Source organism: Panthera pardus, unplaced genomic scaffold (assembly GCF_024362965.1).
Source record: "Panthera pardus isolate Hobbes unplaced genomic scaffold, ASM2436296v1 HiC_scaffold_13, whole genome shotgun sequence".
In the NCBI taxonomy this organism is placed as follows: Eukaryota; Metazoa; Chordata; class Mammalia; order Carnivora; family Felidae; genus Panthera; species Panthera pardus.
In genome coordinates, this window is record NW_026526688.1 from 203,159,585 (window position 1) to 203,186,324 (window position 26,740).

At 42.3% G+C, this 26,740-nt stretch overlaps 2 protein-coding genes across 5 annotated transcripts in view; one reads left to right on the forward strand and one right to left on the reverse strand.

Annotated features, from left to right (window-relative positions):
* Nucleotides 1-26,740, reverse strand: part of FAM193A (family with sequence similarity 193 member A) — a 163,413-nt gene that overhangs the window by 129,463 nt on the left and 7,210 nt on the right. The gene's annotated exons all lie outside the window — the stretch shown is intronic.
* On the forward strand, nt 15,306-16,791 carry LOC109269759 (heterogeneous nuclear ribonucleoprotein A3-like). Its single transcript, XM_053901769.1, has one exon. It carries the CDS (start codon nt 15,308-15,310, stop codon nt 16,409-16,411), a length of 1,104 nt encoding a protein of 367 aa, XP_053757744.1. The 5' UTR covers nt 15,306-15,307; the 3' UTR covers nt 16,412-16,791.

Genomic DNA, 26,740 nt, shown 5'->3' on the forward strand with positions numbered 1-26,740 from the left:
GAAAATACTCACTGTTTATCCTTAGGCAAGTCATTAATCCTCCAAGCCTCAGTTTCCTTATTTGCAAAGGGAAGATTAAAAAAATCCACTCAGAGGGCTGCTACAGAATCAAGTGAGATATGACAAGTGAAGTGCTTAACAGAGTCTAGGACTCTGGGTTAAGTAACCCAGAGTAACCATTAATGGTTAATGGTAACAGTAACCATTAAGTCAAAACGGCAGCTATTTATTACCATAAAAATGACAGACTGTTTTAAATGGGCAAAATAAAGCAGGCAAATGCAAATAAAATAAATGCATGGGTAGCAATTTAAAGTCAGAAAAACATAAGTGGGGCGCCTGGCTGGCTCAGTCAGTGGAGCATGTGACTCCTGATCTTGGGGTTACGAGTTCAAGCGGCACATTAGGTGAAGAGATTACTTAAAAATAAAATTTTAAAGAAAAGATAAACATTATAAGCAACAAGGTTACTCTGTTAATAGGAAATATACTTTTAATAAAGACGTGAAATTCACAACTCAACATAAAAATAAACATGTTAATATATATAAAATACAAAGCCAGTAAAGTCTCCAGGTAAAAATTAACAGATGTCACCAATAGTCAAACAGGCCACCTATCAATCTGTAACAAACCAAGCAGACAAAAACATAAATGACAAATTTAAATAAGGCATAATTGTTGGATTTATGTCAAGATTTAAACTCCACTGAATACTTCTTGCATTAAATTCCATGAAACACTTGCACAGTTGATCAAATAGGCTACCAAAAAGCAAACAGAAACCTACACTCCAACAGACACAAGTTACACAGGCCATATTCACTTAAAAACAAAAAAACAGGAGTGCCTGGGTGGCTCAGTCGGTTGAGCGTCCGACTTTGGCTCAGGTCATGATCTCGTGGTCCGTGAGTTCGAGCCCCGCGTCGGGCTCTGTGCCGACAGCTCGGAGCCTGGAGCCTGCTTCCGATTCTGTGTCTCCCTCTCTCTCCCTCTCTCTCTGCCCCTCCCCCGTTCATGCCCCGTTAGGTCTCTCTCTGTCTCAAAAATAAATAAACGTTAAAAAAATTAAAAAAAAAATTTTAAAACAAAAAACAAATGGAATGTAAGATTTATAAAAGCTGAAACCACATATTTCAAAGTCCAATTCGCTTCAATATTCAAAGCTCTCTCTCAAGTACTTTAATGAAGACATAAATTTGTAATTACAGTCCCACCAATATTTAATACTAGAGGACAGGGATTACCAGTAAATTCCCAGTACTTACCATAGTAACTTGAACATAATATGCGCTAACTGAATGTCTGCTGAGTAAAGACTGAGAAAAACACGAAACTGAGAACACTATATATCAAAACTTTAGGTGTCTGGCCAAAACTGTACTTAAAGTTAAGTTCATAGCTGTAACGACTAGTATCATTTCAAAGGAAGAGAAAAGTAAATATTTGGCTATTAGAAATCAATTCAGAAAGCCACCTTCCCCAAAATAGCAACAATCATTATTAGGAAAAGTTAATGACTTAGAAAATTGTTAACAATAGGAACTAGTTAAAATGTGGTAAATGTCTCTGAATTGTATGCTTAAAAATGGTTTAAATGGCACATTTTATGATATACGTGTTTTAGCACAATTTTGAAAAAACAGATTTTTTTTTTTTGAAAAGGGCAAATTTAAGTGGGATGGATACTGGGAAAAAAAACATACAAACAAACAAAAACAGATTAAAAAAGAACTGACCTACAAAGTTTAATGGGTGATTACCCTTTAAGAAACAGAATATTCCCTAACACTAACAGTGTGCATAGTTTACAGGACTAAAGATTCAATCCTCTAATACCAGAAACATCTTAGAATCATGAAAAGCACATGGTAACAATTAGCATTCATGGGGTCCTACTAAAATTCTCACTCTCTCATCTACCTCAAACCACTCACACATTCCCCAAAGCCATGCTTTTAAATTAATTCCTACCACCATTCCACTATATATGGATGTCCTCAAGTCACTTTATTTTCTACAAAAGACTCCTGACGTTCTCAAGGACATGAGGTCACATGAGGACTTTCCAGGATACCAGCTATCACAAATCACTAAGACATTTAAGTGACCTCATCAGACCTTTAAGAAACATGTAAAATTAAAATAAATTCTGCCTGTAAGTATACATTGCATTGTGGACATTAGTGTATTGACCTCAGAAGGCAGTCAGGAAAACCACAACACAGAGAAATGAAATGATGGGGGAAGGGGTGGGGGGGAGGGGACACAGCCAGCAGCTAAGTGATTTCCACACAAAACTAGGAGCTTCAAAATTCCCCCTTTTCAAATTCATGCTTTCACAAAATTGACATTAGAATGGTAACAATTATGGGAATGCAAACTGATGCAGCCCCTCTGGAAAACAGTATGGAGGGTCCTCAAAAAACTAAAAATAGAACTACCCTACGACCCAGCAATTGCACTACTAGGCATTTATCCAAGGGATACAGGTGTGCCGTTTCGGAGGGACACGTGCACCCCCACGTTTATAGCAGCACTATCAACAATAGCCAAAGTATGGAAAGAGCCCAAATGTCCATCGATGGATGAATGGATAAAGAAAATGTGGTGTATATATATACAATGGAGTATTACTGGGCAATCAAAAAGAATGAAATCTTGCCATTTGCAACTACGTGGATGGAACGGGAGGGTATTATGCTAAGTGAAATCAGTCAGTCAGAGAAAGATAAAAATCATTATGACTTCACTCATATGAGGACTTTAAGAGACAAAACAGATGAACATAAGGGAAGGGAAACAAAAATAATATAAAAACAGGGAGGGGGACAAAACAGAAGAGACCCATAAATATGGAGAACTGAGGGTTACTGGAGGGGTTGTGGGAGGGGGGATGGGCTAAATGGGTAAGGGGCACTAAGGAATCTACTCCTGAAATCATTGTTTCACTATATACTAATTTGGATGTAAATTTAAAAAAAAAATAAAACAAACAAAAACTTAGTAAAATATCTTCAAATACAAATCTGTAATTCAACCTGTGTAATAGTATTGATTTCAAATACTGAAATAAAATATTAAAAAGTAAAAAAAAAAATTAAAAATATAATTGATAGTCAGGGAAAAGAGAATATTTATTAACTATTATAATAACCCCTACAAAACACATTTCTTGAATATAGTATTTTAACCTTTTGATCTCGATCTTATTTTCAGAATTTTGTGTTTCTACATGAACACAATAAATTGGTTGTTTTCACTGAAAAAAAATTAATAAAGGTTGTATCATCTTACTCTCCCATGAACACAGTACAGTTGACCCTTGAACAAGAGCTTGAACTGTGCAGGTCCACTTATACAGAGATTTTCTCTAATAAATACAGTACAGTAATGTAAAAAAAAAAAAAAAAGAATGGTAACAGATACATAAAAAAATAACGAATATGTGAAATAAATATTGCATGGACTCCAAAATACTCTCAAAATTCTGAGGATTTTAGTCCTCATGTCAATTAAAAACCTGAGGTAATATAACTTTGAGATCAACACCTGCACAAAGTCCAATAAAACCCACGAGACCACACTAAATCCTCAAAAATGCTGTATGGAAATCACTGTCTAAACCACAAAGACCGGTCAGAGAATCAGCACATCCCATCTTAGGTGGCCTTACACCTGTCACAGTACCTCCCCAGCCCCTTCTATCCCAAAGGGCAGGTGCTGCTTGGCCCTGGCCCCTTGCTCCTCCTAGCTGTGCAGCTGGCCTTGAACAAGTCCTTAGCCTTTCTGTGCCTGTTTCCTCAACATGGACTGGGGACCGGGGCACCTGTGCTTCAAGTCACTGTAAAGACAGAAAGGAGACACACACAGGGACGGCACGACAGTGCCTGACACGGAAAGTGCCGTGTAAGTGCCAGCCGACGCGGACACATGTAATCATCAGCTTGTGGCAGGACCACTCAGCGATCACTGCTTGCGCGGCAAAGTAACGCCGCAAGGACCACACGAACTCCTTCCTGATCTCTCTTCGACTACAGTTTTGCCCTGCTGTTCGTATCTCACTGCTGCCCAGCTCACCTAAAACATAAGCCTCCGAAGAACAGAAACCACTCCACGGGACACCTCCGGGCAACCTGACCGTGCCAGACAACACACGGCAAGACTTGTGGATGTTCCTCCAGTGTCACACCCCGGTGTCAAGCACGTATTCAAAGACCTCAATAAATGTTTGCTCAATGAATGAATCCACGTTCTCTCGACGATCTCGACTTCAAGTCCAAGGCCCTGACACCCCTTGCACAGTCTGGCCCCAGTCACCACACCTTGCTTGGGACACACTGCCACTGACCAGATTCTGCTCACTCGCTGGGCATCAACCCTGACTCCTTTCACTTGGGGAAACACTCCGAGCCCCCCACACAGACGAGGCGCTGTCCCTGCTCCCTCCCTCTCCCCTGGATGGGGGGGGGAGGGGGTCAGCACTCTCCCTAAACCAGAGCCTGGGCCAGGAGCAAGTCCAGTATTTGGAAGGGAGTCAGTCAGAGGAGTGTGAACCAGCAGACAGAGGGGGAGGACGTCAGGCCTCCTTTCCCAGAGGAGGGTCATGAACCCAAAAGGGTGGGAACCTTTTATTCTAAGTAAGTTTTTATTTCATTCAGCTTTTCAACACTTCCAACAGGACAGAGACCTACTACCTGTACCCAAATAATTCTTTGGTAACCAGAATTAATTGATAAATAAATGTTGCTTCTGATTTTCATTTTCATTTTTTAATTAACGCCAAATGATTAATTCATGTAATAAAAAAAGCTAAGCATGTAATATTTATTGAAAATTCCTCTGTTCGAAGTCTATTTCAGGCAGTTAGATGTAAGCATTAATAATGCAAGAGGGGTCACAGCTTCTGAGTGTTACAGAACCTCGAGGGCCCATTCCTGGCCTCTCCTCACCAATGCCTTCCCTCCACCAGCCACACCCACACCATCAAGACACACTCAACCCTCAGGAGTTGGCCTGGGGCTCAGATGTCTATGGTGGAGAGGGCTGTCTATGGTGGAGCAGGAGGACCCTACGCTCACCTTGTTCCACAGATACAACTAGATAACACTCACATCAGCGTAAATAACCCAGAACACTATCCGAAGCCTGGGAGAACAAACCCCACAACTAGAGGTAGAGAAGAGGCCACACCAGAGAAAGTAGGAAGGGCAAAGACCCAGCTTGGGAGCAAAACAGACCATCGTTCGCGGCGGGAAGGGAGCCATGGGCACAGAGAAGGGCAAAAATCAGATGTTGATGGTACAACTGCCTAATCCACATCTGCCTTGGTCGTCTCAAGGCCAGGGGGCTCAACATGTCCAAAACCAAATGTACACGGTGGCAGCAGTAAACCAGAGAACCCAGGAGTCATCCAACGCAAAGAAACCAGAAGGAGAGCAGACCCAGCAAGTTTAGTGTGGGGGACAGCCTGCCTGGGCGCACAACACCCGTGTTCCTGATAAGACACCTGCGCCCATCCCATACGCAGAAATCAAGGGGGTGCACCCCAGCCCCCCGCCAAATGCCCACCCCACGCCTGACACCAGGCCTCTAACTGGTCTTCCTGCTTCAGTCTCTGCCCCTCACACCCACCTAAGTCACAGTACATCACTCTTCTGCTCAAGACCCTCCCATGTTCCCACAGATTAAAACCAGTGTCAGAGTGTCAGACAAGGCCCTCCAGGTCTGTCCAGAGCCTGACAATCCAGCACTCAGCAGACACTTGTGGGGACAGATGGACAAACGTGACACACGCACCAACAGATGATCTGACACGGAGCTGCGTGAAGAAGAAGAACAAGACCTGTGCCTCACACCACCTGGAAATAAGCAAATACACGCAATCTCTGAAAAGAGAGATTCAAGAGATTCATGCCTGTCCACATAAGCAAACCTATCAGACTAGAGCAGATTAAGAAGTGGGGGCGGGGGGAGTAAGGAGCATAAAATGAAGCAGGCAAATAGGGGAGAAGGCAAAAGGACACTGACACCTATTTGATGCTGGGCATGTGCTGTGAATCAAGGAGTAGGAGGCAACTAACACAGCGTGAGACCTGCCCCCAGGCCAAGCCCTTCCGGGGGTATTTCCTATTCCAGGGGGAAATCGTGCCTGAAGTCAGACTCCTAAGAATCTGCTTTGACCTTCCCACATTCAACCCACCTCACTCTCCCAGGTGTCTCAGATGTGGGCCAAACCATGGCCCTCACTGCAGCGGGGGATGTCTGCTCTGCTTTTCAAAGCCCTTACCTGTCTCTATCTGCCCTTAATCAAAAGACCCAAACTCTGGCCCCAGCGCTCAAGGTCACACCCGGGCACTTCCCACTGCTCCTCCTCCAGGCCCCTGACCCCAGTTCCCCAGCAGGGCAGGGCGTGGCACAGGCTTCCCTACTACCTGGCCTACTGACAGCTCCCACCCTCAAGTTAGCAGCCAGGCCTACTAGCCTGCAACCTTTAATCTTACCTAAATCTCTCATTTTACAAATCAGAGGAGGACAAGAGACTCTCTGGGTCACACAGTGAATTCCTGCAGGGCAAGGCTGGAAAAACGCCCAGGTCCCCAGTCCAGCCTTTGCTGTGAGGCCACATTCTTGGACAATCTGGTTTCCTTTAGGCACCGTGAAGGACTTCATTTAGGGGGAAAGGGGATTAAAAAGAAAGCTTGAAATGTTACTTTGAGCTTACCTTTTAGTTGAAATTCAGTCTTTATAATCGGTTTTGACATCCTGAGCAAAATTTAGAAAGTGATAAATAAAAAGTTCTGGTCTAGGATTTCACTGTGTACATCTATCAGTCAAACTCTCCTCTCCCAAGACATCTTTAAATAAAATTAACTTTCTATCTCAGGGAGGGAAGCCCCTCCCTTCCAAAGTCCTAGTTTTTTACACAGAACGAAACAGAAGTGCACTGTTCTAACAGGTGTGTGTCCCCAAGCTTGTCTGCAAGGTGGCTCTCATCAGGGAGTGTCCTCACAGTCTCCCCCTGCTTAGCAGCCCAGGCCCTGCCCTCTCCTTCATGCCTACAGAGGGGTGGGAGGTAAGGAGGGGAGGCAGCCCACCCCAGCGTGCCCAGGGACCCAAGATGACACCTAGCATGAAAACATGCCCTAGTCCACTTCTGAGAAATGGGAATCAAAATACAAAGCGACATCAGCCAGAAATCACTAGAGGCTGCGAAAAGGAAGGATTCAGGCCACACTGCAGGCAGAATCACCAAAGAGCAGGACCCAGAGACAAGGTGGGCCCCCGCCAGAAGGCAGGCTCGGCAAAGCCAGCTCACATCCAGAAGCAGCGATGGTACAGGCAGGGTGCCGCAGCTGCCCACGTACGGCAGTGCTCGTGCTCGAAGTTAAACTGAGCGGCCTTCTGTTTCCTGCCATCTGAAAAACCCTGAATACGACAGAGAGCAGGACGGGGCGGGGAGGGGCAGGAGGGAGGGGACGGGCACTGGTGTGGTCCCTTGGAAAGCTCCACTTGGATCTAGGAGACTGATTAGATGCAGCCCAGCTGAGTGGGAGATTTGGCTGGAACAAAAGCTCCCAGCCCAGGGAAGGAGGACTAAAATCAAGCCAGGGCCCCTCTGGCCAAGCTCTGCTCTAGGAAGGAGCCCTCCAAGTCCCGTGCCCATGGAGTGCTTCGCATACCTTCCTCCAAACTGCACGCTGCCTTACATCCAAACCTGGGAAGGCTTATTTCCTGTGTCATCAGGGGACTTCAATAATGAAGGGGAGAAAAGATTTCAAGTATTCCAGTCAAGAGAGGTGTCACACACCAGAGACTGTGCCATGACCCCTGCAAGGAGGAGTAAACAGATGAGACCGACAGCCGTACTATTCTTAACGCAGTTCAGGGAATACTTAGGACATGTTTAAAGCATAGGGAATTAATTAAAATACATGGAGGAAAAACATGGAGGTTTGGCTTAGAGCACATCATCCAAACTCTTAAGTAGGATATTCAGAGTTGCCTCTTTGGCTCAGGATTACTCTCTGAACTTAAAATGACCAAGTTTGCAATGGCTGACGGAACGTACTGCTTTCTTACAAATGGAAGACCTGAACACAACAAATTCAACCCCGCATGTAGAAACCCAAGAAAGATGATGTGTCCAAGAAGCACAGATTCAAACTAGCCCCTAGAATGAGCACATGGCAACTGCAGACTCCACTCACTACTGCTGAAGTGAACGAGTGCTGGGCTATTTAGAAGTCAGTCACAATTTCAGAAGCCATGCTCGAAGTGTCTGTTATTTAATATGAGCTGTGAAAACCTCCAGATACAAGTGACTTAACCTCCAGATACAAGTGACTTATCCAGCATCTGCCCCTAAGAATACAGCTCCACTACAGCTCCACTTTCAAGAGCATCTGAAGGAGATGAAATCAAATTCTGTTCACCATGACAATATGCCAGTCCTACAATTCTAAGGATGAACATGTGAACGGGACCATCCAGAAATCTGTGACTTTGTGACCAGATTCTAGATAAAGATTTCAGTCCAAATGATTATGAAAGCATCTTTTACTTTAGTAGAATTAGCTAAAATTATAAAGGAGAGTCACAGGACCTTGACACCTGCTGTTTCCTTTGTCTACAACACTCTTATCCATATGTCCACATAGCTCTGCTCCCTCATTGCCTTTTCGTGTCTCTGCTCAGTAGGCCTTCCCGGATCCCCCCACTTAACCCTGGAAGCATCATGCCCACACACCTGCTTCATCGCTCACCATCCTACCACTTCATTAATTTACTGTCTCTTCCCACGAAAAGGGACAGGGAGATCTTTGTGAGCTCTGTTCACTGATGTGTCCTCAGTGCCAAGAACAACTCCCGACATAATAGATGCTCTAAATACATGATGAAGGAAGACACATCTCAGGTATGCCTGGAGTCTTCCTCACAGCTCTCAAGAGCATTTCAAGATGTGGAGCACCTGGGTGGCTCAGGTCGTGATCTCTCGGCTCCTGAGTTCGAGCCCCGCCCACGTCAGGCTCTGTGCTGACAGCTGGGAGCCCGGAGCCTGCTTCGGATTCTGTGTCTCCCTCTCTCTGCCCCTCCCCCACTCATGCTCTGTCTGTCTCTCTCTCTCTCTCAAAAATAAATAAATATTTTTTAAAAAAGAGTATTTCAGGATAGTAAACACCAGAACTCTTCACTATTAAAAGCGACAAAAAAAATAAAAAAATAAAAAAATAAAAAAATAAAAATAAAAGCGACAAACGGGGTGTCTGGGTGGCTCAGTCGGTTAAGCGTCCAACTTTGGCTAGGGTCATGATCTCACGGTTGGTGAATTCCAGCCCTGTGTCAGGCTCTGTAATGACAGTCTAGAGCCTGAAGCCTGCTTTGGATTCTGTGTCTCCCTCTCTCTCTTGCTCTCTCTCTCTGCTTCTCCCCTGCTCATGCTGTCTCTCTGTCTCAGTCTCTCTCTCTCTCTCTCAAAAATACAATAAACTTTAAAAAAAATGTTTTTTAAAACTAAAAAACTGACAAATAGCACTAAGCTCATTAAACAGTTTAAATATGACTGAATAAACCCACTTTGAACTGCTTTCATATTACTGCTAAATAAAATTCAGTTTTTAGAAAGTTACAGTCCACCACTGTTAGCAACAAATTTTCTATTACAATTTCTCAGCCCCACACGAGTTTCTTTCTGATCAGTTGGCTCTTTACAAGAGGCTGCATGAGTAAGCCCCCGAGTGTTTCAATAAGTAACTGGTCAATACTGAAACAAACTGTTCAAGCCCCAGAGTGATCTAAAGACTTAACCCTACCCAATCATGAGTTTCCACGCCACAGGAAAGGAAAGACAATGTTATCTTCCACACTCCAGAATCAATTAAAATCTGGAATCGACTTTGTACACAAGAAAACGTATCCAGCCAGTCACCTCCTAAGACTTAAGTCCCAATTCCCCAAATAATCATCCCTCCTTTTGCATAGTAATGCCCCTCTTATTTTTCCTTACACTGTGGTAACTATACCTGGTAACAGCATTCACACCTTGCTGTGGGAAATATTGGCCTAGAATGTTTCACTAAGCCTTTTAATTTAGTATGTTTGAAAATCTGGACTAAGTTAGCTAGACTCTGTCTAAATTCACATGGTAGAAAATTTCTACATAACAAATGTTACAGTGAAGTTTTTAAACAACTTAAAAAAATTCTAATTCTACATCTCATTTGAGTCATTCAACAAACACTTATTAGCTTTGAACAAGGTACTATGCTTTAAAATCTTTCTTCATGCAATAAACTTCTAATCTAGTAAGAGGCCATAAATGCATAGGTGAATACAAGTGTGTTCAGTGTCATTCAAGGTAATTGCTTTAGTCGGGAAGAATCAGGGCAAGCTGAATGGAGAAGGCAGAACCAAGCCTGGAATAACGAAGAAGAGTAGGATTCTCAGGAGGCAGAACCAGAAGGAAGGAAAGGGGAGCAGGCAAAGAAAAAGGATGTGGGAGAAAAAGCCTTCCTGAAGAGCAGAGATAGGGAGCCAAGGTCCAGATGTAATGAATGAGAAAATACAAGGTGGAGAGGTGGAGAGAGGTGGAGAAAGGTGGAGAGGACCCCGCTGGAGAGAGGTCCTCCTTGCTCACCAGAAGGTGGACTCCTCCAGAAGGACTCTCGGTTAGGCAGACCGGAGTGCACACAACCCCCACCCACCTAACAGACTGTACATCCAGGCATGGCTCAAGGACATGGCTTGGAGATCGTCCTACATCTCTAACCAGTAACACAGAAGGCATTCAGATGCAGTTGATGAATATAACTGACATACAATAAAAAATACACAAAACGAAAAAACATACAATAAGATAAAAATGAAATCATTTTGGGGGCACCTGGGCGGCTCAGCCGGATTCAGCTCAGGTTATGATCTCAGGGTTCATGAGTTTGAACCCTGCAACAGGCTTCCTGCTGTCAGCACAGAGCCCGCTTCATATCCACTGGTCCCCACCTCCTCAAAAATAAACATTTTTTTTTTTAAATGAAATCCTTTTTGCATACTTATTAACAAACCTGAAGAACTTTTTTATATCACACAAAGAATCGTGAGAAGAAAATTTAAGGAAGCCAGTGTGACTGAATGTACTTTATTATTTTTCAAAATCTTGGTATAATATTCTTTGTGTTAAAACCAGATCTTTGGAGCACGATAAATTCAATTATTTAGAAAGCTGGTTTTACCAGCAGTCTTTACTGAAAAAGGTCCCTCTCCCTTAAATACACACGGATCTAAATGGAAGAAATACCATATATCATTTGCACTTACTAAATCATGCTCATCAATTTTCAATCCCATCAATCAATTACACAAAGATTTTTGCTGAAATTCAGCTAGTCAAATTTTTTAAATGTTTGTTTATTTTTGAGAGAGTGAGTGCAGGTGGGGGAGGGGCAGAGAGAGAGAGGGGGACAGAGGATCCGAAGCGGGCTCCACGGGCTCTGCACTGACAACAGAGAACCTGATCTGAGGTTCAAACTCCCAAACCACGAGATCATGACCTGAGCCAAAGTCAGACACTTAACTGACTTGAGTGAGCCACCCAGGCCCCCCTCAGCTACTCAATGTTTATCTTCCTCACAGTTCTTTGTTTTTACAGTAATCAGGAGGCATATCACGTTTTTGTATTTTTAATAAGCTCAGAAGTAAACTTTCCAAAAAGCTTCCGTAGACAGTATAACAATTTCATCCCCCAGTTTAAGTGTGCAGTAAGATGACTATTTATATTCTTAGCAACAAAACAAAACATAGTGGCGGCAACTCTAAACGCCCATCTTCAAGATGCTCTCCACAGCAAGAGTTTCTTTCAAAAAGCAATTTTCCACTCATTGATAAAATGTCACCTTTACCTTGAGGGGGCAGATTAACTGTTTATTTTCTCAAAAACACTGAATTTGTTAGGTAGCTTTCTACTGAAAGCCACTTATTATTACAGAAAAGATCAGCAAATTTAGAACACTGGTCTTTGCGTAAAAGAAAAACACTCGATTCACCTTCAGAATAAACAGTGCTTTTAATTTTGCCACAAGACGACCAGCAAAGCTCATACTTATTCTCCACCTCATTGCAAAACACTGTAAAGATTCACTCCTTTTGTAAAGGGCTCAGGCTGATCCCTTATAGGATTCTGGCTTCAATTTGTCGCTATAAGAACTTATTTATGCGTCACGTGGTGAATAAAACTCACGTGTGCTGTTCTTTCTGCCATCCTACCCTACCCCAAAATCTTTACTTTTCTTTTTAAATAAATACAGTGGCTGCTCCATCGCCAGTTATACCTTATTTTTCCACAAACCCCTGTTAATTAATCATTTCGGGGTTCCCGGCTGGCTCAGTGGACAGAGCATACGACTCTCGATCTCAGGGTTGTGAGTTCAAGCCCGACATTGCCTGTGGAGATTACTTAAACAAAACTTTTTACAAAATCACCTCAGGATACGTATGCTCTAGGATACTCGGCGTCACACACACACCACAACAGTCCTCAACCCGAATCTACAGAAAGCCTAACTTGAAACAGCAGCAGGAGTCTCGCAGACGACACACCGAGGCTTTTTAATCTCCAGGAAACGCACCACTCAGCTGGGTCCGTACCCAAAGAACTGACACCAAACGTCACGTGGCATAGTTTTTAAAAATATACTTTCTATTTCTTTGTCTCCCACATATGGTAACACACATATACCTGCAGTCTGATTAAGGAGTCTCAGTTTACAAGGTCGTGAGGGATGTTGTCTCGTAGGCACACAGCCAGATTGATTACCTTGAGATTTTCTTTTTCTTTCTTTCTTTCTTTCTTTCTTTCTTTCTTTCTTTCTTTCTTTCTTTCTTTCTTTCTTTCCTTCCTTCCTTCCTTCCTTCCTTCCTTCCTTCCTTCCTTTTCTCTCTCCTTAGGGAGGGGACCCTATCACAAAACCTGTTTAGAAGCAGGTTTCAGCGCAGGTCTTGATCTCACAGTTCATGAAATCGAACCCTGTGTTTGGGCTCCACACTGACAACACACAGCCTGCTTGGGATTCTCTCTCTCTCTCTGCCCCTCCCCTGTTTGCACACACTCTCTCTCTCTCTTAAAATAAACTTAAAAAAAAAAAAAAAAAAAAAAAAAAAGCATGTGTTTCCATCATCCCAGAACAAACCCCCCATTATGTGTTCATCATAATTTATTCTAACAATTTAATTTTTCAAACCTTCTGCAATACTTTCTATGAATACTCTGAAAAGTATTCGCTGACAAAGTAATGTATTTATTTTGGTGCCATCTTGTTTCCTCTGTACTGTTTCAGCCTTCTTGCCTCCCCGCTCCCCGCTGCTGGAGAACAAACTTCCCCCAATGCTAGGTGGCTACTCCGGCTCTGAGTGCTAGGTGAGCACAGCACATGCCAAAGACTGGCCCGACCAACCCCACAGCTGAACGCTGTACTTTTTGTTCTGGAAGTCACTCTCGGGAGCCCAGCCCAGAGACCTGTTCCGTCTGTCGTTTCCGTAATGTTGTATCCTCCTAATTCCCCGTATTGCATGTCTGTCTGTGCAATTAGCTAGAGCTGCTGCTGGCATCTGAACCTTTCAGAAATACAAACCCTCAGGAGCTCATCCTTAAGCTTAATGAAATTTTATAAAGTACCAGATCGAGTAATGTAGAACTTTAAACACTGCTACAAAATTTACAGCTGTTTCTCGCTTAGTTTGCAAACACTTTGCTGACTATAAAGGCTCGCTACTTTCCTTCCCTAACATTTCAAGGCAAGATAACCACTCTGGGTATGGCTCATCGTTAATAAAATTGCATGTAACTCCACACTTCAAATCATCTTTGAGAGTCGGTTCTCAGCTCTGCTTAGATCATTTTCCTGACTTCATTACGTGGCTAATAAAGAGCCTATGCAGGAAGCAGTGGAGGTGCCATCAATTTCCTGATTGTTCCATACGCTTTCATTATCGGCACTGTCTTCAATCCAGGGTTTCTTTGAAGACTACCTGTTTTGTGGAGACCTCTTTAATTAAATTAAAATTAGACAGCAGAATTCACGAACATACTTAATGAGCACTCTCTAACTGCCACAGGCTTCACACTGTCAGGGAACAAACTTCCTCTCCTGCCTCAGGACACCTCAGCAACGATGCAAGACTCGTGCCTCAAATACAGGGCAAGTGAGGGCACCAATCTCAATTCACGTAACAAGTGTTTGTTAGGCATAATGTCTTACTGGGAAATGGAAGGACTAAAGCATTCTTCCCGCAGCAGCAGGGAGCACCTGCTCCACTCCCAGTGCGCCTCTCAAGCACCCCTCCCTTAAGAGACCTCCGCAGTAGGTGACGGGTAATCTCTGACAGTGTGTGACCAAAGGACTGACCATCAAAAAATAACAAAGTTGGAAAAGATCCTTAAGATTACCTAGCATAGTCTTACCTGACAGATACAGAAACTGCGTCCAAAGCACAACCACATACATCTTTAGGCAAAAACTGATTTTGAAGGGTGCCTGGCTGGCTTACTCAATGGAGCATTTGACTCTTAAACTCGGGATTGTGAGTTTGAGCCTCATGTTGGGCTCTGTGCTGACAGCTCAGAGCCTGGAGGCTGCTTCGGATTCTGTCTCCCTCTCTCTCTCTGCCCCTCTTCCACTCATGATATCTCTCCTCTCTCTCTCTCTCTCTCTCTCAAAAATAAACATTTAAAAAATACATACATACATAAAAAATACAAAAAAATCTTTAAAGGAAACTTATTTTGATGGGGCACCTGTGTGGCTCAGTCAGTTGAGCATCTGACTTCAGCTCAGGTCATGATCTCTCAGTTCATGAGTTTGAGCCCCACATAGGGCTCACTTCTGTGAGCCTGTCAGCACAGGGTCTGCCTTGAATCCTCTGTCCCCCTCTCCCAGTCCCTCCCCCACTTGCACTCTCCCCAAAATAAATATATATTTAAAAAATAAATTTTAAATTTTTTTTTAATGTTTATTTATTTTTGAGACAGAGAGAGACAGAGCATGAATGGGGGAGGGTCAGAGAGAGGGAGACACAGAATCTGAAACAGGCTCCAGGCTCTGAGCTGTCAGCACCGAGCCCGACGCGGGGCTCGAACTCACGGACCGCGAGATCGTGACCTGAGCCGAAGTCGGCCACTTAACCGACTGAGCCACCCAGGCGCCCCTAAAAAATAAATTTTAAATTAATTAGAAAAAAAAAACTATTGTGATAAATTATGTAGTAAACAAACCTCACTACTCATTCTGTAATGTGAAGGGAAGAATTTAGTCTAAACATGGACAGGCTGGGAACTCGAGTTGGAAGAGGCAAGTCCAGTCTCAAAATGGAGGGCCATGATCCAAAGGAACCAGAGCAGTTGAGAAAACTGTTTATTGGTGGTTTGAGCTTTGAAACTACAGATGATAGTTTAAGAGAACATTTTGAAAAATGGGGCACACTTACAGATTGTGTGGTGATGAGAGACCCCCAAACAAAACGTTCCAGGGGTTTTGGTTTTGTGACTTACTCTTGTGTGGAGGAGGTGGATGCAGCAACGTGTGCTCGACCACGCAAGGCTGATGGGCGTGTAGTGGAACCAAAGAAAGCTGTTTCTACAGAGGATTCTGTAAAGCCTGGTGCCCATCTAACTGTGAAGACAATTTTTGTCGGTGGTATTAAAGAAGATACAGAAGAATATAATTTGAGAGATCACTTTGAAAAGTATGGCAAGATTGAAACCATAGAAGTTATGGAGGACAGGCAGAGTGGAAAAAAGAGAGGATTTGCTTTTGTAACTTTTCATGATCATGATACAGTTGATAAAATTGTTGTTCAGAAATACCACACTATTAATGGGCATAATTGTGAAGTGAAAAAGGCCCTTTCTAAACAAGAAATGCAGTCTGCTGGATCGCAAAGAGGTCGTGGAGGTGGATCTGGCAACTTCATGGGTCGTGGAGGAAACTCTGGAGGTGGTGGTAACTTTGGCCGCGGTGGAAACTTTGGTGGAAGAGGAGGCTATGGTGGTGGAGGTGGTGGCGGCAGAGGTAGCTGTGGAGGAGGTGATGGTGGATATAATGGATCTGGAGGTGATGGTGGCAACTATGGTGGTGGGCCTGGTTCTAGAGGTAGAGGAGGCTATGGTGGAGGTGGACCAGGATATGGAAACCAAGGAGGTGGATATGGTGGCGGTGGTGGAGGATACGATGGTCACAATGAAGGAGGAAATTTTGGTGGTGGTGGGAACTATAATGATTTTGGAAATTATAGTGGGCAACAGCAATCAAATTATGGACCCGTGAAGGGGGGCAGTTTTGGTGGAAGAAGCTCGGGCAGTCCCTATGGTGGTGGTTATGGATCTGGTGGTGGAAGTGGTGGATATGGTAGCAGAAGGTTCTAAAAATTTTCAGAAGAAAAGGGCTACAGTTCTTAGGAGGAGAGAGCGAGGAGTTGTCAGGAAAGCTGCAGGTTACTTTGAGACAGTCGTCCCAAATGCATTAGAGGAACTGTAAAAATCTGCCACAGAAGGAACGATGATCCATAGTCAGAAAAGTTACTGCAGCTTAAACAGGAAACCCTTCTTGTTCAGGACTGTCATAGCCACAGTTTGCAAAAAGTGCAGCTGTTGATTAATGCAATGTAGTGTCAATTAGATGTACATTCCTGAGGTCTTTTATCTGTTGTAGCTTTGTCTTTTTCTTTTTCTTTTCATTACATCAGGTACATTGCCCTGTAAATTGTGGTAGTGGTACCAGAAATAAAAAATTAAGGAATTTTTAACTTTTCAAAAAAAAAATAAAAAATAAAATAAATAAACATGGACAGGCTGAGTTCACTTGCCAGAGATGAGGGGAAAGGCCTCAACCATCACTCAGGAAGCAAGTACATACAGCCCCAGCGTTACAGACGGGCTGATCAACCAGTTGCTGTTATCAGAAATCTCTACCACACATTAAAATCATCAAGTGTAAGAATGAACCTGAGAGGAAGAATGGGACGTAGAATCACCTACATCAAACTGAGTGTCTTAAGTGCAGGAACAGGTGAGCACAACCAAAGCCAAGAGTAAGGAGGAGAGCCAGGACGGTGCCATTTAAAGAAGGCAAAAGAGACTCCAGAAAGGTATATATAAGCAAGATCAAATGCAACAAGCTCAGAGGACATCAGGATTGAACAACAGGATTTGGTGACAATATTATCACTTAATGACCTCTGGGAAGGCTGATTAAGGTGATAGGCGGATAAGGGAATAAAACAGGAACTGAGGATAAAGAAGGTAGAAGCAACCAATATTAACCAATATTATTCACCAGTATTTCAAGTTATTTGGTGGCAACAGGCAGAACAGGGTCAGACTGAAAGGTATCTTAAGTGGTTAAGCAAGGTCAAGAGAAGGACTAAGGGGGAAGGGAAGATGGGCAATTCAAAATCTAGGGGCGCCTGGGTGGCTCAGTTGGTTAAGCGTCAGACTTCAGCTCAGCTCATGATCTCACAGTCCGTGAGTTCGAGCCCCGCGTCGGGCTCGGTGCTGACAGCTCAGAGCCTGGAGCCCGCTTCAGATTCTGTGTCTCCCTCTCTCTCTCTGCCCCTCTCCTGCTCACACTGTCTGTCTCTGTCTCTCAAAAATAAATAAATGTAAAAAAAAAAAATTTTTTTATAAAAATTAAAAAAAAAAAAAATCTGAATGCTAAGGAAAATAACCCAATAAAGGATGAAAGACTCCAGACCCAGGAGAGAAAGAACAGAGGGGTTTTGAACAGACTTCAAGACAATGTACTCACATAAATTCTGCAGTGAGTTTCCATGGGTTAACCAGACTCACTAAAATCTATCAGGTAAGAACCCCTGGAATATAAGATTCACTTTGGAAAAAGAGTGCAACGCTTTCTTCCACATTAGACAAAGAATACAGCACATTTCAGAAAAAAAGGGAAAGAGGCAGGAACTGCAGGAGCTGACACCAACCAGACTGTCCGCAGAGCCACGCTTTCTGAGTGTGCGCTATGGGCACAGAGCAGGGTTTGGAAGAAAACGTCCCAGCGAACTAGGGGTTCCAATCCAGTCTGCGTGTGGTGGCTGAGCTCAGGACAGACACCAAGGGAACCCAGAAGGGCGGCAACAGCCTGGCCGAGGATGAAGGAGGCACGCTTCCCACAGGGACAGCCCATGACCTCTTAGAAAGAAACAGCAGTTAACTGGGCAAAGAAGGGAAAGAAACACTGCAGCACCAGCACCAACAAAGGCACACAGACGAGAAGGACACAGCCACATCTCGCAAGCAGAACGGTGTGACGGCTACCGGGTCAGACACAGGTGGCGACAGCAGCAGGACAACAAAGTGGAAGGAAGCGGGAGCCAGGACGAGAGCCTCTCCACTCGGCCAGACGGTCGGTCAGGCAAGGCGTGGAAGAGCGAGTTCGGGTGTCATCCAAGGACAGCGGGGACCCCCAGATGCTCAGACAAGAGGCAGGGCTACTGGAGGGGGGAGGATGTAGTGCAGAGCACGCTCCCAGAGAAGAGCTTACAGAAAACGTATCGACAGAGATTAGAGCGAGGAAGGCAAGGATAACAGGTGGCTTTCTGCATCTCGGGTAGATCACCGGTAAGTGACCAGCGCCACCAGGAGTTGAAAGGTGCAAGAGGGGAAGCTGACTAGGACAATTAGAGGGATTTTCCCAACTCAACTCTTGGGGCCTCAGCTTCCTCAGCGAGCAAATATCGGCTCAGCAAAAACATGTGCCGTGCTGTAGCCTGTCCAGGTCTACAGTCCTACGAGTCTATGGTCTGCCGATCCCAGCATTCCAACCACGATACCGGTGTGGGCACCTACAAAACGTGCAAACATAAAAAAACCAGTCCAACTCGCACTTTGTGGAGAGGCATTGAACTGTAATAACTGCTTGACAGACCTGACTTTCCTAATAACCTTTTTTAAACTGAGATATAACTGACCTATTATTCTTTTAAAAGAAGGGAGAATGTTGACAGTAGCTGCAATTTAAGCCAGTTAATAAGGGATGCTGTTTTTTATTCTTCTAAAAACAGAAAGCAACAGCAATATTATAAGCACGGTCAAGAATTCATTTATGGGATTTCTTTATCCAAAGAAACCAAACAGCTTTGGCAAGGGGCTGGCGACTCTCTTCTCTAAGCTGTACTGACCACCAGCCAGGGATGCACCTGCAGGGGCAAGTCCTCACCTTCCTTCACTGGCCTCTAAAGAAGGGACTAACCTCTCAACAAGAACTTGGGGGGAATGTTTACATTGCTGGGCTACTTCCAACAGTGGAGTAATTACCAAGCATTAACAGAAGAATGAAGAGAATTAGAAAAAGAAAGAATTAGATTGCAGCAAACTACTACTTAACAATTTCACTGAATTTTGGCATTAATATAAAATTACTATCATACTTTAAACATAAGTATTATTCAGCTTTTTGTAGGCCTTCCTTCAGAAAAATAAAAATTAACCTTCCCATCCCATAGATGAGGCAGCTAGAAATAATCAAAATTAAAATTCTGGGCCACTAAATGCAAGATGATGTCCTAAACTGGGTCCTGGAATAGAAACAGAGTATATGTGGAAAAATTGGTGAAATGAAAATAAAGTCTGTGGTCAATAATATTGTACCAACTTTATAGGGCGCCTGGGTGGCTCAGTCGATTGAGCATCCGACTTCGGCCCAGGTCATGATCTCACAGCTCATGAGTTCAAGGCTCACGTCGGGCTCTGTGCTGACAGCTCAGAGCCTGGAGCCTGCTTCAGATTTTGTCTCCATCTCTCTGCCCTTGCCCTGCTCGCGTACTGTCTCTGTCTCTCTCTTTCAAATGTAAATAAACGTTAAAAATTTTTTTAAAACGGGGTACCTGGGTGGCTCAGTCGGTTAAGTGTCCGACTTCGGCTCAGGTCATGATCTCCCAGTTTGTGAGTTCAAGCCCCACATAGAGATCTGTGCTGACAGCTCCAAGCCTGGACCCTGCTTCAGATTCTGTGTCTCCCTCTCTCTCTCTGCCCCTCTCCTACTCATTTCTGTCTCTCAAAAATAAATAAATAAATAAATAAATAAATAACCAACCAATTTCTTGGTTTTGACAAATATACCAAGGTTACATAAGATGTCAACATTAGAAAAAAATTGACTGAAGGGAATATGGGAACTCTCTATACTAACTTGGCAACTTTTCTGTAAGTCTAAAATTATTCTAAAATAAAATTTTAAAAAAATGGGTTTTTTTAATGTTTATTTATTTATTTTGAGAGAGAGAGCATGTGTGTGCATGCACACACGAGCAGTGGCAGGGCAGAGAGAAAGAGAGAGAATGTGAAGCAGACTCTGCCTTGTCAGCACAGAGCCCAATTCGGGGCTCAATCTCATGAACCATGAGGGCCACCCAGGTGCCCCTAAAATAAAAAGGTCATTAAAAACATCCTGGGCCAAAAGAAGTTAAATTCCCCAACTTCTCATTCAGTTTCAAGATGTAACTTATACTGTACTCAAAATATTTAAGAGAAAAATGTCAGGGTGCCTGGCTGGCTTAACTGGTACAGCACATGACTCTTGATCTTGGGGTTATAAATTCAAGCCCCACATTGGCTGCAGAGATTATTTAAAAATCTTAAAAAGGAAAACTCAATTTCCACAGGAAATGGGATAAGCCAATGCCATATATATTATTGGAATTACTCTAAGACAGTTTACAAACTAAAGTTGATTTCTACGGTAAAAAAAAAATAAATAAAAACTTTGTAGGTCCATGAGATACAAATTATTTGATCGCAACTCGTACTGATCACAGTCCCTCTAAAGACAGCTTGTGTCTCCATGCCAGTGTGTTCCAGCCAATGAGTTCAGAAAGCCTAGGGGCACCTGGGTGGCGCAGTCGGTTAAGCGTCCGACTTCAGCCAGGTCACGATCTCCCGGTCCGTGAGTTCGAGCCCCACGTCGGGCTCTGAGCTGATGGCTCGGAGCCTGGAGCCTGTTTCCGATTCTGTGTCTCCCTCTCTCTCTGCCCCTCCCCCGTTCATGCTCTGTCTCTCTCTGTCCCAAAAATAAATAAAAACGTTGAAAAAAAAACTTAAAAAAAAAAAAAAAAAAAAAAAAAAAAGAAAGCCTATAGGGTCAACAGGAGTCCAATAAAGGAGACCTGGGTGGCTCAGTCAGTTAAGCATCTCACTCTGGCTCAGGTTGGGGCGCCTGGGTGGCTCGGTCAGTTGAGCATCTGACTTTGGCTCAGGTAATGATCTCACAGTTTGTGGGTTCAAGCCCTACATCAGGCTCTGTGCTGACAGCTTGCTCAGAGCCTGCAGCCTGCTTCAGATTCTGTGTCTCCTTCTCTCTCTCTCTCTCTGCCCCTCCCTGCTCATGCTCTCTCTCTCAAAAATAAATAAATTTTTAAAAAAAATTTAACTTCAGCTCAGGTCATAATCTCACAGCTCATGAGTTCGAGCTCCACGTCGGGCTCTGTGCTGACAGTTTGGAGCCTGGAGCCCGCTTTGGATTCTGTGTCTCCCTCGTTCTCTGTTCCTCCTCCACTCGCTCTCTCTCTCTCTCTCTCTCAAAAATAAATAAAGATTAAAAAAAAAAAGAGTCCAATAAAGAAAGCTATACAATGACAGAAGCAACCTATACTAGCACCAAATAGATATTCAACTAGCAATTAGGCCCAGCAATTAGGCCCAGGAACAAAGGCCTCAGGTTAATAAGAGTTAATAAGTATATTTCACATACATATTATAAAGTAAAAACATACATAATGAATGGAAATTAATCAAGTAACTGTCTATGAAGAAACACACTTCAAACATAATTATATGGGAGGTTGAAAGTAAAGAAATAGAAAAATATACCATGCAAATATCAATGAAAAGAAAGCTAGAGTGGCTATGTTAGCATCAAACAAAAAATGAGCAAGAATATAAAAGAATTCAAAAAATCATCACCACCTGGATCTAAATAACATTCAGAGAACACTCCACTCAATAATAGCAGAATATATGTTTTATACCCATAAGTGGTATTCACCAAGACAGACCATACAACCTTAAAATTTCTTAAGAATTAAAATCATACAGGGGTGCCTGGGTGGCTCAGCCGGTTGAGTGTCCAACTTCAGCTCAGGTTGTGATCTCACAGGTCATGGGTTCGAGACCCATGGCTGCAGAGCCTCTCTCTCTCCCTCTCTCTGCCCCTTCCCCACATGTGGTCACGCTGTCTCTCTCTCAAAAGGAATAAACTTAAAAAAAAAAAATTACAATCATACAAAGCATGTTTTCTGACCATACTAGAATGAGACTAGAACTCAGTAACAGAACGATAACAGGAAATTAAACATACTTCTAAATAACCTGTGAGTCGAGGAGGTTACAGCAAAAGCATGGCTTACAGGGAAATTTACAGCACTAAATACATATATTAGAGAAAAGAAGAATGGCCTCAAATCAATAATCTAAGCTTGTAGCTTAAGGAATTAGAAAAAGTAAAATCGAAGTAAGCCCAAAAGCAGAGTAATAAAGCAGAGTCAAAAAAAATTCAAAATCAAAAACAGAAAAACAGGGGGGAAAAATCAAAGAGCTGGTTCTTCAAAAAGATGAAACACTTGAAGAATCTCTAGCAAGACTGGCAGAAAAAAAAGGAAGGATACTCAATATCAAGAATGAAAAAGGGAACATCACTGCAGACCCTCACAGACATATTAAAAGGATAATAAAGGAATGCTACAGGAGCACCCGACTGTCAGTCGGTGCAGCGTGCAACTGTTGATCTTGGGATCATGAGCTCAACTCCCACACTGGTGTAGAGATCACTTAAAAACTAAAATCAAGGAGAGTAGAGATCACTTAAAAACTAAAATCAAGGAGTGCCTGGATGGCTCAGTAAGTGTCCAACTCTTGATTTCAGCTCTCTACTCTCTTCTGCTCCTCCCCACATCCATGCATGCAGCACAAGCTGTCTCTCAAGATAAATAAATAAACTTAAATAAAACCTTAAAAAACAAACATAAAGGAATACTACTGACAACTCTACACACATAAATTCAACAACTTAGATGAAATGAGCCCTTTCTTTGAAAAGCACACACTACAATAGAGAGAAAAGAACAAGTCCTAAGTTATTTTATCAGGTCAACATTATACTAACACCAAAACCAGGCAAGAACAATATATAAGAAAACTATTGACATAGATTTCATAACAACAAATGCAATAACACTCAACAAAATATTAAAGTGAATCCCACAACCAAAAAAGAGTAATTTACCATGACCAAGAAGGGTTTATTCCAGGAATGCAAAGCTGAGTCAATATTTAAAAGTCAAAAATGTCGGGGCGCCTGGGTGGCGCAGTCGGTTAAGCGTCCGACTTCAGCCAGGTCACGATCTCGCGGTCCGTGAGTTCGAGCCCCGCGTCAGGCTCTAGGCTGATGGCTCGGAGCCTGGAGCCTGTTTCCGATTCTGTGTCTCCCTCTCTCTCTGCCCCTCCCCCGTTCATGCTCTGTCTCTCTCTGTCCCAAAAATAAATAAAAAACGTTGAAAAAAAAATTTAAAAAAAAAAAAAAAAAAAGTCAAAAATGTCAAAAAAAAAAAAAAAGTCAATAATGTGATCTACCACATTAGCTGTCTAAAGAAGAGAAGTACATGATCATATCAATTTGATTCAAAAAAGCATTTGGCAAAATTCAACATCTATTAACAAAACTCCTCAACCTAATAATGGGCATCTACAAAAATCTACAGCAGACATCATACTTTATGGTGAAATACTGAATGCTTTCACCCTAAAATCAGGAACAAGGAAATTGTACGAAAAGTCCTAGCCAGTGCAATGAAGAACGAAAAAGAAAGAAAAGGCATACATAACAGAAAACAAAGGAAAAAAAAAAAAAAAAAAAACCACTACTCAGACACAATGACTTTCTACACAGAAAATACTAATGAATCCACCAAAAACTCCCAGAATATGATTTTAGCAAGATCAAAGGATAGAAGATAAACACACAAAATTTAATTACATTTCTATATACTAGCAATGAATAAATGAAACTGAAGTTTTTTTAAAAACACCATTTACAGAGGTTGAAAAAAATTAAATATTTATGTATAAATCTAGGAAAACATGTACAGAATCCATCTGCTGAAAACTACAAAACACCAATGAAAGAAACCAAACATGAATTATAGGTCAATTATATCTCCATTAAAAAAAAAAAAAAAAAAAAGAAATCAAAAATGACCAAATAGAGATGCATACCATGTTCATGGATTGGAAAACAACATAGTAAATGTGTCAATTTTCCACCAAATTGATCTATAGATTTAAGACTATTCTATTCAAATCCCAGAAGAATTATTCGCAAAGATAGGCAAGCTTATTCTAAAATATATGGAAAAGCCAAACAACTAAATAGCCAAAATATTTTTTTCTTTAAAGTTGGAGAAATCAGGGGCGCCTGGGTGGCTCAGGTCATGATCCCCCAGTTTGTGAGTTTGAGGCCCGCACCGGGCTCAGTGCTGACACCTCAGAGCCTGGAGCCTGCTTCTGATTCTGTGTGTCCCTCTCTCTCTGCCCCTCCCCAGCTTATGCTCTGTCTCTCTCTGTCTCAGAAATAAACATTAAAAGATTTTTTTTTTTAAGCTGGAGAAATCACCTTGCTCAATTTTAAGACCTGCAGTAATTAAGACATGGTATAGGCAATGAAACAGACCCACAAATCAATGGAACAGAACGGAGAGTACAGAAATAACCCACACTCAAATAAGGTCAACTGATTTCTCACAAAGGTGAAAAGCCAATTCAGTGGAGAAAGGATATCCTTTCAACAAATGGGTTTGGAACAACCGGATATCCATATGAAAAAAAAATATGAATATATATAGATAGATATGAATAGTTCATATGTACATATAGATATATATAGATATAGATATAGATAAACTAACTCAAAATGAATCACAGATCTAACTGTAAAACTATGAAACTTCTAGGAGAAAGCATAGGGAAAAAAAATCTTTATAACCTGAAGTTTCGTAAAACAAAGAGTTTACAGATATGACAGCAAAAAGTAGGATTCATAGGGGCGCCTGGGTGGCTCAGTCGGTTGAGCATCCGACTTCGGCTCAGGTCACGATCTCGTGGTCCGTGAGTTCAAGCCCCGCGTCGGGCTCTGGGCTGATGGCTCGGAGCCTGCAGCCTGCTTCCGATTCTGTGTCTCCCTCTCTCTCTGCCCCTCCCCCGTTCATGCTCTGTCTCTCTCTGTCTCAAAAATAAATAAACATTAAAAAAAAAATTTTTTTTTTAAGTAGGACTCATAAAAGAAAAATCTGGTAAGCTGAACTTCATCAAAATTAAATTTTTTTCTTTGCAAAAAAAGAAAAAAAAGCTATAGACTGTAAGAAAATGTTTGCAAATTGCATATTCAACAACACTCCTATCCAGAATTATAAACAACTCTCAAAACTCAAAAGCAAGAAAATAAACAACCCAATTAAAAATAGCCAAAGTCTTGAATAAACACTTCACCCAAGAGGATACAAGAATGGCAAACAAATAACATGAAAAGTGTTCAATATCAGTAGTCATCAGGGAAATGCAAATTGAAACCACACCTATTACAATGGTTAAGATAAACACTAGGGACAAGTAGCGCTAGCAAGGATGCAGAGTCACTGGAACTCTCGACATTGCTGGTGAAGAGTCAAAAAGGTATGGCCGCTCTGAAAACTAGTCTGGCAGTTTCTTACAATGTTACCATATGACCCAGCTCCCACTTCTTAGTATCTACTATAGAAAAATGAAAATTTAATCCACACAAAAACCTGTACACAAATGTTTTTGTAGAAGCTATATTCATTTTCACCAAAACCTGGGAAGAACCTCGATGTCCACCATCGGGAAAATGAATAAACTGTGGTATATCCATACAATGGAATACTACTCAGCAGTAAAAAGGAACAATCTATTATTGGTATATGCAACTGGGATGAATCTCAAAGTGATTATGCTGAGTGAAATAAACTAGCCTCAAAAAGTTACATCCTATATGATTCCATTTATATGACTCCTCCAACAGATAAAATCATAGTAACAAAGTACTAGCTGCCAAGAGTTTAGGGGGTGGAAGAGAGTATGATCTCACAGGGATTGCACAAGGGAGCTTTTGTGGGCCAAGAAAGTGTTCTGTATCCTAACAGTGGTAGTGGTTATACTAATCTATATAGATGTGTCTATATAATCCAAAATCCTGTACATTTTAAAATATCAATTTTACTACATGTTAATTTTTCAATTAGCATACAATAAAACCACTTAGAAAAACTGCCTGGCAATATCTACTAAAGTCAAACCACATAAACTTAGCAACTCCACTCCGATATATATGGACAGATATTCGACTGAAATGAGTACTCATGTCCACCAAAAGACGTGTACAGGAATGTGCTTATCAGCTATAAAACAAAATAACTTTGGGATGCCTGGCTGGGTCAGTTGGTAGAGCGCACGACTCTTAATCTCAGGGTCGTTAGTTCAAACCCCGCGTTATGTATGGAGCCTACTTAAAAAAAAAAAAAAAGTAAATAAAATAAAATAACCTGAATATCCATCAATATTAGAATGGATAATCTGTGGTATAGTTATACAATGGAAAAAGATGTATGCCATGAAAAAGAATGATGATGGGGCACCTGGGTGGCTCAACTGATTAAGGATCCAACTCTTGATTTAGGCTCAGGT

Coding starts and splice junctions, on each gene's coding strand:
- LOC109269759 (XM_053901769.1), top strand. CDS start 15,308: ATGGACAGGCTGGGAACTCGAGTTGGAAGAGGCAAGTCCAGTCTCAAA.